Source organism: Leptonychotes weddellii, chromosome 12, assembly GCF_054177405.1.
Source record: "Leptonychotes weddellii isolate Sample4059 chromosome 12, ASM5417740v2, whole genome shotgun sequence".
In the NCBI taxonomy this organism is placed as follows: domain Eukaryota; kingdom Metazoa; phylum Chordata; class Mammalia; order Carnivora; family Phocidae; genus Leptonychotes; species Leptonychotes weddellii.
The window spans coordinates 40,376,450-40,393,770 of NC_138380.1; the positions used below are offsets into that span (position 1 = coordinate 40,376,450).

A 17,321-nucleotide genomic window follows, 5' to 3' on the forward strand; every position below is an offset into this window, starting at 1 on the left:
CTTTTAAAAATGAGTAACAGGAGAGAACATGCCGCCGACTATTCACACTCATCCTCCTATTTCTCTAAGTTCTAATATTCTGAATAAATCATGACTTCTTACTGTGATCATTTCTGTATTTTCAGTGATAGCCTTTCTCTTTTTTATTCATTCTGGAGAATAAGAATAAAAATTGCAGACAGTGACAAAATATTTTCTCACCTATTGAGTTGTCACTGGACTTTTCTTAGGACTAATGGATGTCATGACAACGTCAATTTTAGTAGTTAAGGTGAAGCTTTAGGTCTTGGGTTAATCTTAAATGGCCCCACTATCTATGGCTTAGGCCCTATTGGGGTATTTAGGACATGAGGCCTGGGTCACAGCATATATTCATTGAGTTTACAATCTCATCTGTTGACAATGATGCCAGTGGGGTTATTACCTGGTTCTGCTACCAAATGGCATTAGACGCTTCCTTTCATCTCTCTGAGGTAGCCACCTGTAAAAGTGGGGAAAGTAACACCTATTTCTAAGGTTGTGAGGATTAGCAAATGTCTATAAACACTTTTCACTGTGCCTGGCACAGAAAATGTGCTCAGCTTGTAGCAATTTCTTTAGTTGTTATAATGGAGGAGAAATGCTAGAAGGCTGAGGTGAGGTTACCATGAAGTGCCAACTTTTTGGAAAAGTTTGGTTTTCCCTGTATGTACAATTCAGTTTTCCTGTGCCCTGGTGTCCATGAGGAAGACCCTTAATGGCCTTGGGATGGTCTTCGGTCTTTGGGATGTTTGAGGAGGGACAGGGTTGGGATAGGTGGATGATGTTAGAATGCATTGAGGGCTGAGGTGAGAGCCACTCAGGCCAGCAGTTACAGAAGAGTCTCTTCCAGGGAACCCTCTGACTTTTCCTGGACTCAGTGTGGTCTCACTTGTGTCCTTACGTGGTCTCATATGTGTCTACTTATGACAGCACACTTTCTGTAACTACTGAAAGTGAAACTTTTTTTTTTAAGATTTTATTTATTTATTTGTCAGAGGGAGAGTGAGCAGGGGGAGCGGCAGGCAGAGGGAAGAGCAGGCTCTCCGCTGAGCAAGGAGCCCAATGTGGGATTTGATTCCAGGACCCTGGGATCATGACCTGAGCCGAAGGCAGACGCTTAACCAACTGAGCCACCCAGGCGCCCCTGAAAGTGAAGCTCTTGACACGAGAAACCAAATGACTGTTGCTTTGGCTATTGCTTAACCACACCTTTGTTTACTACATCCACAAGTATCTGGTTGTAAGTCAAAGACACATCAGACAATGTTTACATATATTTTGGGGTAGCTATTTATAGACAAATAAGGCTTTGAACTTCAAGACTGATGTGTGAGGAGTGCTTAGCTCTTAGTTTTACTTTTTCTAGTAAAGTGACTTACAGATTTGAGGACTAGGTTCTCAGATCAGTGCCTCCAGAAGTGGTAGCATTTTTCTGTTTCATGAAATGAAGTCTTTCTCTGTGATTTTAACTCAGCAGTTTGAACTGAAGGGACACATGATTTGTATTCTATATCACACATGTTTCTGAATACTTTCAAGTGGGTTAACATTCTCAACTGTGGACTAAGAGGAAGTCAGTAGGTAATAGTAAGGGACTGGGGAGAAGTTTGGAGTAGGGAAGCACCTTAGGTTTTCATGAAGTGAAATAAACATTTGAAATTCAGCAGTGGTAGTGACATTCTTAATGGAAAGGGCCTGAGCTTAGGCATCTATTGACCATGTTTGTATGCTGGTCCCACTTGTGTCCCTAGCACTTCACTTGTGATGGGTCTTAGGGAAATTAACTTCTCAGTTTTCTCATCAGAAAGATGTGACTAATAATACCTGCCACTTAGAGTTGTTTTCAGGATACATTATGTATTTATCACGGATCACAATGCCTCGCATTTGGTAGGCACTCAATAAATTATAGCTGTTGTTATAAGTAGTAAGACTATTTAATTATTTTATCAGTAAATGCTATGCAGGTCTGCCAAGTTGGGAAAAGTTTGAGGGCAGAAATGGTGTTAGAGTCTTGGTCTATAAAATCCTGGGTGAAGGTTGCAGGGCGACTCCCCAAGTGGGGAGACGGGTAGCTGTACGAGTGGCTGTGGACTAATGCAGTCTTTCTCCCTGCCCTGCCATGCAGGATGTGGACAAGTGGTCCTTTGATGTCTTTTCTCTCAATGAGGCCAGCGGGGATCATGCACTGAAATTCATCTTCTATGAATTACTCACACGTTATGATCTGATCAGCCGTTTCAAGGTCAGTGCCTACTTTTAAAAAATGCATGCATTTTTCCTTTTTTGAAGATTTTATTTATTTATTTTAGAGAGAGAGAGAGCGAGCGAGAGAGCAGGAGTTGGTGGGAGTGGGGGAGGCAGAAGCAGACTCCCCACTGAGCAGGGAGCCCAATACGGGGCTCGATCCAGGGACTCCAGGATCATGGTCTGAGCTGAAGGCAGGTGTCCAGATGCCCCACATTTGTCCATCCTTCCATGACTTTTGGGGTAAGACCAAGACCATCCTTCCATGACTTTTGGGCTAAGACATCCTTTTAATATAGACTGAAAACTGTTATAGGTGACTTGGGAAGATTCATCCAGACAGCCACTGCCCTGAACTCCGTGGTGGTGGGAACTTTTCCTTAAGCCCTTGCCGGGTGGGGCTCATAGCAGGTGAGAGAGGTTGGAACCACCCCAGTTGGATCCCAGTCTTCCTAGAAGTACAGCCCGAAGTGTGGACTAGCGGAACTCCTGAATGGCTCTCCCCGCAGATCTCATTTCAGCCTGATTTGGTGTACTGTCGATCACTGCTGGCATGGAGACAGTAATGGAGACAGAGTGTGCATCTGCTGTCTCTGCAGACTTTTTTTCCCACCACTTGGCTCAAATTCAGACAAATGCTCTCACTTATCATCCGTGACAGATCATCAGTATTTCCCAGCCATTCATGCTTCAAATTAATTCTTCAACTTTAAGTAAAGAGCATGAATTGTTTTCAGTGTTCAATCCCCTCTGCTTTGTAATACCATGGACTCTAGAGGTCCAGCCAGATTCTCCAGGGAATCTGTGCATTCATCTGGTGACATCTATTGTATCATGCTCCTCAGAGTTCTCTCATCATGGGGATGAGCCCCTGGAAAATGCAGGGTTTTTTGAATATAAGGTATTGATTTCTCTAGACAGCACGGTTCTTTATCACTTTCCTATGGACTGTGTACTTGGGGGCATATTTCCTACATAGCCATAAATACTTTATGGCAGTGGTTCTTAATTTCTTTGTGCAGAAATCGGCCTGAAAATCTGGTGGATGCTCAGGACCCTTTCCACAGAACAAAACTCTTGTGCACATATGCACACCTTTACCTAGCATTTTCGTGTCTCATGGATCTCTCATGAACAGCCCAAAGAACCTGGGGTTATTGGATATTCATTTTAAAAACTGATAGTGAATTAATCTCTGGCATATGAGGCAATATTTAAATTTTTAAGAATCCACAAATGGTAAATATAGAAGGATCTACTCAAGGAAGAACATCTTATAGGCTCTCATGAAGCATTACAGTAAAGTATTTTCCTTATATTTTTTTCTTCCTGACGTGATTATTGGTCTCCTGGAACCCACGCTCTCTCTTTTTACCCCAGGGTTGTATTTGGTAATTAACCCTAAACCAAGGAATTAACCCAGAAAAGAAATACAATGAATGTTTTCAGGGTCTCCTTCTTTTGTACAGACATTTTGCAGTTGTTCTTTATTTTCTGCCACATAGAAAATGAAGGTATGTATATTATACATATTTGAGACAGAACAGGAATTAGGCTACAATTCCAAATTCCAATGCAACGATAATAAATTGCCAAGTAATAGACATAAGAACGCAGTCTGTTTCTGTTCTTATATATAACAGGCTATCACATGTTTTGTTTTGTGTTTTCTCCGTGTGTCCAGCACATACAATCATTTCTCCTAAGGGCACAGTTTTCAGGAGGTGGCAGTTTGTGTTTGTTTTGCAATCATTTTACAACTTAAGATCCTTATGTACTTTATGTTTTCCCACAAAATAAATGAAATGTGCTACACAGTATGTATCCATTTATTTCTCAAGAAATAAAAGACTTGAACCTTTGCTTGAGAAATAGGTGAACACATACCCTTCTGCCCTAAATATCTTTGAGACAATTCTGGGGTTCTGGACTGAGAACAACAACAACAACAAAAACAAAAACAATTTGCAGGGCAGACTGTTCTTAAACCAGGGACTTCCTGTGAGATTTTCAAATCATCTGATAATTCCTTCAGTAGTTTTAACTAATTTTTAAAAGTTCTGATTTCTTCATGTGCCATGTTATGCTCCCAGAAAGAGGCAGCTCGAGTGCCTTAGACTTGTGCTTCCTCACTGAAAGCTACCAAATCACTGGCTACTTAACCTTACTGCTCTCTTTCAGATCCCCATTTCTGCCCTTGTCTCATTTGTGGAGGCCCTGGAAGTAGGATACAGCAAGCATAAAAATCCGTACCACAATTTAATGCATGCCGCCGACGTTACGCAGACTGTGCATTACCTCCTTTATAAGACAGGGGTAGCGGTAAGTACTGATAGGAACTCTTAGATTACACAAAAGATGTGATGATGGTTCTTTTTACTGAAGGCTGTTCCTATTCTGATGAGGTTGAGCCCACAAGAAGTGCATTGGTGCGTGGACTTCCTGCTCCCCAAGAGTTGTCTAACCAATCACCGAAGGTCTTGGGGTTCCTTATGGCCTCTGATATTTTCTCCATCCTGGACTTGATGAAATAAATATGTGGTAGTGACTTGCATCTTTATTAGGCTATGACCATATTTTAAATATGATTTCTAGAACTAAGTATGTATTTCCAGATGTGGAGAGTGGTACTATTAACCTCTTGCTGTGGTCAATCACAATGGTATCCATGCATGCTGAAATCATATCAAGTATGCCTGGCGACCACACTGCACACAGGTAGCTTTTAGTTTAAACCATTTGATATTTTTCATGAGGATTATTGATTATTCTCATCGTATGTATGTGTGTTCAATTTGTTTGACCTCAGGAGCAATCTTCACTTCTAATCATTTGAAATTTTTCTTACTTGTTTTGACCCAACATTTCAGCTCTTTAGATGTTTTTGAAACCCTGTTCTGTAATCCATTGTATGAACTGGCCTGTTTAACTTGGTTATCTCTGCCTTTGCCCTCTTTGCCTTGACGAAAGCTGTTAATTTTGCAAGATAGAGCTATTAGTGACGAACAGCTAGTTCTCTATGTTAGGTCTCTATGACTTTTTCCTTTGAAATCTTCAGAGTCGACATCAAGGTAGACATTGTTTGGCTATGGTTATTAATTAGCCCATAAACTCAACACATTTGTTATTTTTTCCTCTAGGGCATGTTGAAAGGCTTGGTCTAATATCTCACTGAATTAAAAATGGAACACAGTGGGAGGAGTGTGGGCTTTGGAGCTAGATATAGTGGGATATAAATCCTTGAGTAATTACTTATTAGATTTAGTGACCTATGATAAATTGCTTAAATCTCTGAGTCAGGATTTCCTCATTTTTAAAATGGTGAAAAATATTCTATCTTATAGAAATACTGTGGCGGTTAGGAATAAACTATCAAAAATACGAAGTGCTCTGTCTGCCTCATGAAGGAAGCGCAACAGTTAGAAATTGTTGTTAGTAAAACTTTGCTGGATTTTCTCAGAACCTCTCAACAATTTCAGTTCTTCTTTATTGTAAAGCTGGCTTCTTAAAAATATTATTTTAAAAAGCTATAATTTTTTAAATTGTAGAAACACTATCAAGGGGACCTGTTTAATGTGATAAAAGATTTCTGTCAGAAGCATAGAGCAGACTTAGTTAATGGTGGTTCCTTGAAAACATGGAGCAAAACAGGGATGGCCACACTAATGTTGCTATTGAGCATTTTTCTGGAGGTCTCAGCCAATGCAATGTAGTATCTAAAAAAGTTGAAGAAGTATCCTGTGAAAATAATTTGACCAGCTCTTTTAAAAGATCAAGAAAATCCAACTACAAATTATTAGGTCAAATAAAAGGCCTCAATCAGAGGTAGAAAAAATAACTGTCCAAGGCACCTGAGTGGCTCAGTAGGTTAAGAGTCTGCCTTTGGCTCAGGTCATGATCCCAGGGTCCTGGGATCAAGTCCCACACTGGGCTCCTTGCTCAGCAGAGAGCTGCTTCTCCCTCTGCATCCCGCCCCCACTAATTCTCTCTCTCTCAAATAAATAAATAAAATCTTTTAAAAAATAGCTGTCTTAAACATTGGAAATTAATGAGTATAATAGAGGAACATACATTCCAGGGAGTTTTTTTTTTTAAATTGATAAGTTACTAATGAAGAACTTCAAAACTGATAAAAAAGGAACCGTAAAACTAAATTAAAGAGCAGAAAAACAATGTTTAAATAAGAAAGGAAATACATTATGTTTTTAATGCAAAGCTTCAGTGTTATATAGATGTCAATTTTCTTCAAACTGATCTATAAATTCAAAGCAATACCAATAAAGAATAATGAAACATGATAAGCTGAGTCTGAAATATATGGAAAATAGATATTTCACAACTTTAGAAAAAAGAGTTTTGAAAAAGACAATGTATGCCATGGTATACTTCTTATTCTACTAGGTGTTAAAATATCTACTGAAGCTGTAGTAATAAAGACAGGGTGGTATTTGTGCAAAAATCACCAAATATATGAATGAAGTTGAGTAAAGTTTCAAAAACTAAGCCCAAATATTTATTGAGCACAGTTTTGATTTAGACATGTTGAGTTTCAGGTCCTTATTAGACATCGTTGTGGAAGTGTCAAGCGGGAAGAGAATGAATGGAATCGAGAGTTCTGGGGAGAGGTCGGGGTGGACATGTAGATTAGGCAATCTTGGGCATATCAATATTATAGAAAGACATGGAATTAGTTGAGATCATCTGAAGAGCGAGTGTGAATAGAGAAGTAGTAAGGGCTCTGAAGTGAGTCCTGGAACAGCCTAAAGTTTAAAATGAAGGTAAAGAATTAGAGCCAACAGTAGTAACTAAAATGGAGTGGTCAGTGACATTGGAATAAAAACCAACAGTGTGGGCATGGAAGCCAAGGAAAGTAAGTGCTTCAAAAGAGAATAGTGAATTGTATGGGACATGCCAAAATGTCAAATAGGATGAGGATAGACAAGTGACCACTGCCTTTGGCAACATGGAAGTCATTAGTGGCCTTGACATGAGTGGTCTCAGTGCTTTGGTGAGGATGGACCACTGACAAGAGTATAATGAAGAAAGAATTCAGGTGAGAAGGTAAGAACACATCTATAGACAACAACAGGGAAAATGACTCAGGTCAAAAAATGTTTTGGGAACTATGGTTCATTTAGGGAAAGAAAAGAATGTTTTTGTTCTATTTTAAATCAATCATCTAATATTGGACCAATGAATTAAAGATTTGAATACAAAAATTTGATCATATGAGAATATGTTTATTTCCTTGAAACAGAAAATTCTTTCTCCTATAAGCCTCAAAACACAGAAGTTATATAAAAATATTGATTAAACTGAGTGTAAGAAAATTAAAACCCATAGGATAAAAAGAATCATCATAATGATGTAAGTACTTGAGGAAAATATGGGATTAAGATCCAGATGATATAAAGGAATCAACAAGAAAATGACAGAAATTCAGGAGAAAAATAGGAGTTAAGATTGCCGTTATAAAGTCTCTGTCATAGGCGGAATTTTGTCTTCCCCCTCCCCCATCCCCAGATTATATTGTTGAAAGTCCTAATCTCCAGTGACTCAGAATGTGACTGTATTTGGAGATAGGGTCTTTAAAGAGGTAATTTAGGTCACGTGGGTGGCCCTGATCCAGTATGACTATTGTCCTTCTACAAAGAGGAGATTAAGATTGCAGACATGCGCATGCACAGAGGAAAGACCACGTGAGGACATGGCACAAAGAGGACCATCTGCAACCTGGGAAGAGGACACTCACTGCAAACCGACCCTGCCAATACTTTGATCTTGGACTTCTAGCCTCCACACTGTGAGAAAATAAAATTCTGTGGTTTAAGCCGCCTAGTTGGTGGCATTTTGTTATAGCAGCCAAGCAAACAAACAGAGGAGCCAGGACTGACTTCTAATGCCACACATTTAAATATTTAGCTATATTTCTACAATGTCTGTGGTAAAAAAAAAAAGAGCCCCTGATATTCTTGCACCTCAGTATCCTCATGTGATACTTGAAAGTATCCTGGTGAGGATCAACATAGATGGCAAATGTACTTTGGACTCATCTATTTCAACATATATTTAGTCAGTACCTGCTGTGTACAGTATACTATGGAGACATAAAGGTAAATCATACACAGCTTTTTTAGCCCTCAAGAAAAACTCCCAAGTATTTATGCTAATGCAAGTTATCATTAACGTGAATGTTACAGCAACCAATGATCATGATGTACTGCATGCTGTTCTTAAATGAGCTCATTTGCCGTTGAATTTTCATTATCAATTCAGGCCATATTCAGAATCATTCTTAAATATAGAAACTACTTCCCGCCCACTCTCTGTTGGAAATGCAGCTCAAAACAAATTTCTTTCATTGCAAGCTTACAGAAATGGTGGGGAGCATTCTGATGAATGGAGAACATATTGTTACTCTAACCTTTCATTACAAACCAAGAGGGGGAAATGCTTTAAATCATTTCAGTTTTATAAACTGTAAGACACATGGGGAATCAAAACATCCCATTGATAAAGTGATGCCTGGTCTTCAACATCAACAGTATTACTCATTGTAATCTGTTTATATTACTCATTATTGCTTTACTTAGACGCCAAGAAGATGCTTGAATCCTTTCAGAATTATTTTGCCCACTTTTAAGGGAAAAATCCCTGAACAGGATTAGACTAAAAAGTTGTTGATTGAATAAATATGAATCAGACTTTGAGCTCCGGTCAAATTTTGATTTAGGTCAAAGGATTCCAAACTCCAAAGCCATCCCTTGGCCCCTTTCATTGCTTTGTCAGGCAAGTGCCATTAATTTTCCTCTTGCTTATTTTTTTTTTTTAAAGGGGAGAGGCTGTGTATCTTGTTCTTTTGATCATATATGCCATCATCATATTTATACAGGAAACACTAAATGGCTAAAGAGTGCTAAATAATTTTATTAGTGTTTGTGGTCAGCAGAATTTTGGCCCCCATGACCTTTGCCCTCTGTCATAACACTTACTAATGTTACATTAGATGGCAAAACACTAATACAATGAAGGTCACTAATCAGAGGACCATAAAGTAGGGAGACGAGCCTCAATTCCCCAGGTGGGCCCAATGTAATCTTGTGGGTCCTTGCAAGTCAAGAGGCGTGACGAGGAGCTGTGAGGACTCAACTGGCTCTTGCTAGCTTGAAGATGGAGGGAGCCAAGTGGAAAGTTTGAGTAGGAAATGATTTTTGCCAATGCCTTGAATGTACCTGGAAACAGATTTTTCCACAGAGCTTCCAGAAAAGAACACAGCCCTGCCAACGCTTTGATTTCAGCCATGTGAGATCCTCACCAGAAAAATCCAGCCACACTGTGCTGCCTTCTGACCTCCAGAACCTTGTGCCAATAAATGGCAGATGTTCTTGGAGCCTTAAGTTTGTGGTAATTTAAGGTAGCAATAGAAAACTAATACAGGGGTGGAAACATTACTAAAGAAACTGTCATTCACATACAAAACCCACAACTTGAGAATAATGTCCCCTCGAGCAGTTTTGCCCATGTCGTTTTCCTTCACGTGTCCACTGACCCCCATTTGCCCCTATGCCCATGCACACTGGGCTTGCTTCCTGAAGTCCACCACTACCAGTTGTCCCTGTCATTGAATTAGTTGTGACACTCATTTTTTGTAGATAGGAAATACGGACAGGATCTGTGGCTTGTGCCTTGTCTCAGTTCGATAAATCTGGAATAAAATTCATGTGGGACTTAATTTCTTATTTCTTATGGGTTGTCATAAAATCTTCTGGGTTCACAGTAATTAACTTGGAAAAGGCAAGAATATCTGGACCATATTAAAATATGAAGCTTTGCGGGCACCTGGGTGACTCAGTTGGTTAAGCATCTGCCTTCAGCTGAGGTCATGATCTCTGGGTCCTGGGCTCCCTGCTCAGTGGGGAACCTGCATCTCCCTCTCCCTCTGCCCCTCTCCTCCCCCCCGCACCCCCTCGTTTAAATCCTTGAGGGGTACAACATAACATGGGTTCTGTGTCCGAAGGCCTTAGCAGGAAGGTTGCTTTGGAATTTGGCATGAATCATGTCACTGTTTCCATGAGCATGAGTTACCTTTCCTCAAACTACTCTGGTTTCGTTGGGTTCGCCACCAGGAATCATCTTTTCCTTTGTACACATGAGTACTCTCTTGCCTACATGGAATTCGGTTTCATCTCGAGTATAAACACTTCCAGAGACCTTACTTAGAGCCAACAGAAATAGCCTCAGACTACAGTGTTCCAGACATATTTGTCATTTTAGAAGTTCTGTTCCAAGCAGGGCTCGACAGGCTCCAAGATAGCCTTTTAATCTTATTTTAAAATGTTAAGTTAACTTCACGTAAGTTTGGAGAAAGAGCTATATTGGTGGTGTGGTGGCGGGGGGAGGGTGGGTAGGTAGAGGGAGTTGAGGCTGATGGGTGGGGACAGGGTACTGGGAAGAATTGAAAGACATTGCCAAAATGAAAAAAAATATATATGTATGGAAAATATCAAGAACATGTGTAATATAAGCTGCCAGGTGATGCTACCTCTGAGGGTCCAGGGAACACAGTTTGAGAACCTTGGACTACAGCCAATTTTGGTGGCATGGTTGGGGGTGGGGGGTCTCTTCAAACATCAGCATGCATAAGGCAGAAGGCCAGGTGTTATCTTTCCTCTGTCTACAAATACCCACTTTCTAGTAGGTAGACAGATTTTCAGTTCTGGTATTGTGTTAAAATTTTTAATATATATTTTTTTCTTTTTTCTTTTTTTTTTTTAAAGATTTTATTTATTTATTTGACAGAGAGAGAGATAGCGAGATCAGGAACACAAGCAGGGGGAGTGGGAGAGCGAGAAGCAGGCTTCCTGCCAAGCAGGGAGCCCGATGTGGGACTCGATCCCAGGACCCTGGGATCATGACCTGAGCCGAAGGCAGATGCTTAACAACTGAGCCACCCAGGCGCCCAATATATATTTTTTTCTATGTCTACCTAAGAACTTGACTTGGAATTTGGGAAAGAATACAATGAGGGTTTTTAAAGTCTTCATGTTCCTTGATTTTTGCTTCCTTGAAAAAAAATAATAAAACTACTAGTTAGCTTTCTCAACCTTGCTGGGCAAGCTACTTCCAAATACCATATCCCCTGGTCTCCTCATAGGGGGAAGAAAATTCCGTCTGTCAGAAAACATGTGTTTGGCAATAGCTTGCCAGCTGCAGGGTGGAAACGCAGTGACGCGGGTATGTTCAGCAAGCTGAAGACTTTGTCTGAGAAAGAGACAGATTATCTGATTGCCCTGCAATCTCCCTTTCAGAACTGGCTGACAGAGCTGGAGATCTTTGCTATCATCTTCTCAGCTGCCATCCACGACTATGAGCACACTGGAACCACCAACAATTTCCACATTCAGACACGGTGAGGATGCTGGATGTTTGCGAGGAGGCAGGAGGGGGTAGGGGTAGAGTTTGAGAAGTCAGAAAGGTATCAGTCACCTTTCTTTTGCATGGTTTACTCTATTTTGCGTTTCTGAAGAAATGAACTTTTTAACAAGACATCAACGGGGTCAGCTTCAGTCAAGATTTAGAGTTTGAGAAGTCATCTGCTCCCAATGCTCATATGTTATTCACATCAAATATGGATATCCTTTTCTTCTCTATTGGAATGCTAGCTATTTGTTTCCTTATATATGTATCGTGCATACTCTATTTCTACTAGGTGATAGAACAGTTGGCAAAAAGGTGCAGATGCCATGTAGACTGAATCAGTGAGGATGGGCCAGGATTGGGATGTTTCTGTCCACATGTCCAATACCTGAGCCTTCTTGCCCTGTGACCTCTGGGATTCTGGGGACACTCTTCTCATCCTTCCTGATTTCATCCCTGCTCTTTTTTGGTGCTTGCATTGCTCCCTGGCAGAGGGCTTGGGGAGCTAGGTTGTCTCATGCAGACTGCCTTCACCATAGATAATCTTTGTACCCACTATGATGAACTTCAGAGGTAAACACAGATCTCTGTGGGGGGAATTAAGTATGGGTCCAAGTGCCCAACTCTGAACCTCTTGACTATAACAGACATCACTCATCAATTTTCTTTAAACCAAGCTTTGTATTTATCTTTAGTGTTCCTCTCAGCACAGAATTCCAGGCAAGCAGTACCAGTCACTTGTCTTTTCCATTTAGGGTGAAACTTTGTCCTGTCCTAGCCTAAGAACTTACCTTCTCTTAAGACAATTCTATGAAACTGGAGAGACTCTGATAGTAGGGTTAATTGGGCCTTGACGTAGTAATCAAAAGAAGTTAGAATTTGGGGAAAGATGGCATGGCTAAGAGGAAGAATGTAGCAGGGAGAGATGAGAATTTAAATAAATACTTGCGGTTTCATTTGAAAAAAGCAGGTGCACCCGCCAGATAGGTTTGTGTTCATTAAATCAATCTACATGTATTTAATGAACCCAACGCTTAATTATGGGGTACACAAAAGAAGACAGTATTGTCTGATCTCTGTTCAGAAGGGGAATTTCAATAGCATGGCAGCAGACAAAGGATGTAAGCCGCCAGCTTCATTGTCTACCTCCCGCTTCCTCACACAGAAGAGCCTCAGCTGCTGGGAAGCCGCCTTTTGTGGTTCTGTTGCAAGGGCTTTAAATACAGGGAATTCCACAGAGCAGCTCTGTTTAGTGGATATCTGTGAGTGGAATCTTTGCTCTGAGGACAGAGGCTGTGGTGAATAGCACCTGCTGACGGAAGAGAGGTGGGTGGAGCAACTGTACATGGGTCTTTGCTGGAGACCAATATCAAAACCCATCTTAACTCAGAGGAAATGGCTTAATTACAGCAGCTGGAAAAGAGCTTAATGTCACAAAATATACATCAGTTGGAGCCTGACTTAACAGATACGTGATCAGATATTTCACCACAGGGTTTGCGTGTTTTGTGTTATCTCCATAGGAGTGAGGAAATTCCAGTGGATTCAGTTACGCTTGCTTTGGAATAAAATTTAAGCATTGGTCTTCTTTAATAGAACTTTATTCAAAGCATCTCAGCCCGTGTGAGCCCTATACAGAAAACTAAATCCGTAACCAGATTCTTTGTCCTTTGATGGTATGTTAAGCCTAACATTTTAAAGGTATGCTAGGTATATCCCAAAAATTGGCCAATGACAGGCACAAGTTACGGTGGGGACCAGTGGCCGAACTGTCAGAAGACCTTCCTTTATCCCAACCCCGCCACGTACGCACTGTGGGGCTCTGTGAAGTCATTTTACATCACTGAGACCCAGCTTCCTTGATGAGAAACAAATAAGCTGTAATAATCTAAGTTTTCATTAAATTGAAGATATTGAAATAGTGTACAGCTCTGTGTTTGGTGCAGTGGTCTGTGAGGAAGTGATTAGCAACTGTCCTATAATCCTTATATTCTTCACCCTCAATCTTACACATATGGCCTCCACATGGCAAAATGTTAAGGTCAAGGTACTACCAGAGGAACTTGGCAAACTGTACCTACCAGGTGGTATGTGTTCAGAGAATTGTAACGATAATAAATAAATTCTCTCATTGAATAAAATTTTTAAAAAACTTAAAGGCATTCCAGAAAATACAAGGAAGTTTGAGTTGACCCATGTTTTATGAAATCTCCTATGCTACTAGTAGAAATCATTGACATCTGGTTATGGAACGGCTTTCAGAGAGTTCTCAGGTTGGATATCACATATTTCATGTTAACATATTGACATTAAACTACCCTACATATATCTACCGATAATTTGTAGTGTTGGTTTTAGCTTATTGGTTGACATAAGTGGCATATGGGGGCAAAGATAATTGTTGAACATAGGGAAAAAGATGGTGTATTCTAGCTTGAGAGAGTCACCTGAAAAATCTCAACTGTTTAACATCCTAAATTATTTTGCTTGGCTTTCTGTTCAGGTCTGACCCTGCTATTCTGTACAACGATAAGTCTGTATTAGAAAATCACCATTTAAGTGCAGCTTATCGCCTTCTGCAAGAAGATGAGGAAATGAATATTTTGATCAACCTCTCAAAGGATGACTGGAGGTAAGGATGAGACAGGAGAGAGATTTGGAGCCTAGGAAAGGAACCATGAGGAGAGATGAAGTATGCCGCTTTTGGAGAAATAATACCACTTGAACTGTTTATGGCACCCTTTCTCTCACCTCCTTTCTCTTCATCCCCTGTCTCCTTCCCTCTCTCCTCCCAACTCGTTCTCTCCCTTTTCTCTCTCTCTCCCTGCCTTCTCTCTCTTCCCTGCCTTCTCTCTCTCTCTCTTTTTTTTTAACACAAATATTAGAATATATTATAGGCACTTTGGAAATACTTGCTGCTTCTTACCTTAGGAAACTTGTGTTGCTCTTGTCTTAGCTTCTTAAATCTGAGTTTTTTTGTTTTAGCATTCGTTTTTCGCCTTCCATTTGATTTGAACTTCTTTTGAAAATCTTTCAAAACTGCGCTAAGGAAATTATTTTGACACTCAAAAATTATTTCTAATTCTGTTGCCTAAATGACATTGTGTGTTTTTGAATGAATTTCGGCACACCTGTGTTTGAATATGGGCACAATTACTAGTTGTATGGCATTTAGGAAGTTACTTAACCCCTTCACACTGTTGTAAAATTTAATTTCTAGAAAATAGATAATAAAATTTACCTCTTGGTTTGGTCAATGTTATAATAAATGATATAATCCATTTAAAATGTTTAACACACATTGTGATGTATATAGCAAGCCTGCAAGTCTTTGTAGCTATAAATACAGATCAAGGTGTTTCGAAAATTAGAGGCAAAACCATTTAAATCCTTACAGAGTTCTGAATCTACTGCGTTGCAAATAGTACTTATATTTTAATTAAATGATCAGCTGTTCATTAAATATCTTTGTGCTAGCCATTATGTAAAGATTCAGAGAAATAAGCCATTTTGAGTGATAATGTACATTCCACATGTCATATTCCTAATTAATGATTTCCTTAATCCTTAACCTTCACTTATTCCTCATAAAAAAAAGCCCACCTAAAAAGCTCAAGTTGATTAGAAATGTCACCACTAATTAACCGATTTTGCTTAGAAGTGGCAAAGAATATAAGCGAATTTTTACTTTCCATTTTTTTACTTCCATGCTTCTCTCTCCACGGGGTGTCCCTGAAAGGGAGTTTCGGACCTTGGTAATTGAGATGGTGATGGCCACGGACATGTCCTGTCATTTCCAACAAATCAAAGCAATGAAGACTGCTCTGCAACAGCCAGAAGCGTGAGTGGACCTGTGACATCATGTGTTTTTATAGGTGTTTGAACTGGTACTTGTGCGTGTTGTTGCACCTTCTTCGGAGAGCTTCACTGAATGGTCTCATGAAGTGGGGCTGGTGGAGGAGAGAGCATGGCAGGTGTACATATCACAGACAGATTTTCATCAGGGTTGAAATAAATAATAGGGCCAGTAACAATTTGCCCCCAGGTAAGAATTTAAAAGAATTCTTTGTGGGAAACTAAGTAATCAAAGATTCACTCAGTACAGGGGCAACAAAAGTCAGTGAGTGACTCTTAGATTCTTGTTGTCTTTTTAAATGATGCAGTCATTCCAGAAGTCATTTGGAGTCTGTTTATGAGGTGTCCAGTTCAATAAGCATGGAGACTAAGTTGATGAATATCCCAGCTGTAGGATGAAATGATGCTTTCCCCCCAGTTCAGCTGACATAGGGTTTGAGATGGGAGAATGGAAGAGATGAAGAAATTAATGATTGTTAAAAACTCTTATTGAGGTTCTGAAAGTTTGGTCATCACATGTTTGGGTCCTTTGGGTTTATAGAATTGAAAAGCCGAAAGCATTATCCCTGATGTTGCACACGGCGGACATTAGCCATCCTGCAAAAGCATGGGAGCTCCATCATCGCTGGACAATGTCACTCCTGGAGGAATTCTTCAGACAGGTATCTTGTTGTGCTACTCCTCAGGGCCGTCAGCACTAGATAGTTTCTGAGTTTTATATTTCAGCAATGCTATAATAAGACAATTGGCATTACAATAATTTTCTTTGGGGAGGAAGGGTTCATAGCTTTTTTTTTTCTTTTTTTAAAAAATTTCCTGGCCTCTTGCTTATGTGATGTTTGACTCTTACCTAAATTTTGGTTCTCAGAACATCATGGTATTTCTGTCCTATGCATTTCTGTTTGGAAAAAATAAATCCTTTTTGTCAGTTTTTTGTCACAATATCATCTGGATACTTTCCCTTTTACTCCTCATTCTAATGGGTTGACCAAATTTTGGTTGCTTTTACATCATTGTGTGGGATTAAGATGCTAATCTTTAACTCATAATGATCTGTTACAGTAGATTGGGTTGTTTCTTTTGAGCAGATAAGCCATGTTGTCAAATTCCAAAGTGAGGTGTGGCAGTTTGTGGTCAGGAAATCACTAGAAGCTATTGTTTCAATTATATTTAAAAATACTACATCCTAAGACACAGGGTTGTGTTTTCTACAAGGGTAGCCAGAGTCTTTAGTGAGTAGGCAGTGCTTGAAAATTAAATTTAAAAAAAGGTACACAGAAGTAGAGAAATCGGAAAATTAATACATAGTATCAAAACTGACGTCTTCTCAAGAAGAGCTGCCATTAAAACAACTGCTTCAAGGGCGCCTGGGTGGCTCAGTTGGTTAAGCGACTGCCTTCGGCTCAGGTCATGATCCTGGAGTCCCAGGATCGAGTCCCGCATCGGGCTCCCTGCTCGGCAGGGAGTCTGCTTCTCCCTCTGACCCTCCCCTGTCTCATGCTCTCTCTCTCTATCTCATTCTCTCTCTCAAATAAATAAATAAAATCTTTAAAACAAAACAAAACAAAAAAAACAACTGCTTCAAGACATGAGGTCCTGAGATTGAAGGCAAGATGACATGCAGACTGTGGGGCCTAAATTATAGCCAACTCACATCAGTACAGTTAATTCAGTTACCTCTGGTTACTTCAAGAAGGGTGGTTCACGTCATGGACTGGGAGACCTCTGAGACTGCACAGAACACTACTCATGATGCCAGTCTCAACTTTGTCCCCTAAACT

At 40.0% G+C, this 17,321-nt stretch overlaps 1 protein-coding gene across 7 annotated transcripts in view; it reads left to right on the forward strand.

The window, feature by feature from the left end:
• The window catches only part of PDE1C (phosphodiesterase 1C), a 286,493-nt gene that overhangs the window by 188,853 nt on the left and 80,319 nt on the right, over nucleotides 1-17,321 (forward strand). For all 7 annotated transcript variants that reach the window (XM_081800305.1, XM_081800306.1, XM_081800308.1 and 4 more), the window contains 6 exons: nucleotides 2,150-2,266; nucleotides 4,450-4,590; nucleotides 11,577-11,677; nucleotides 14,189-14,317; nucleotides 15,425-15,526; nucleotides 16,082-16,202. In XM_081800305.1, coding sequence (XP_081656431.1) covers nucleotides 2,150-2,266; nucleotides 4,450-4,590; nucleotides 11,577-11,677; nucleotides 14,189-14,317; nucleotides 15,425-15,526; nucleotides 16,082-16,202 — 711 coding nt within the window. The remainder of the gene's footprint in view (nucleotides 1-2,149; nucleotides 2,267-4,449; nucleotides 4,591-11,576; nucleotides 11,678-14,188; nucleotides 14,318-15,424; nucleotides 15,527-16,081; nucleotides 16,203-17,321) is intronic.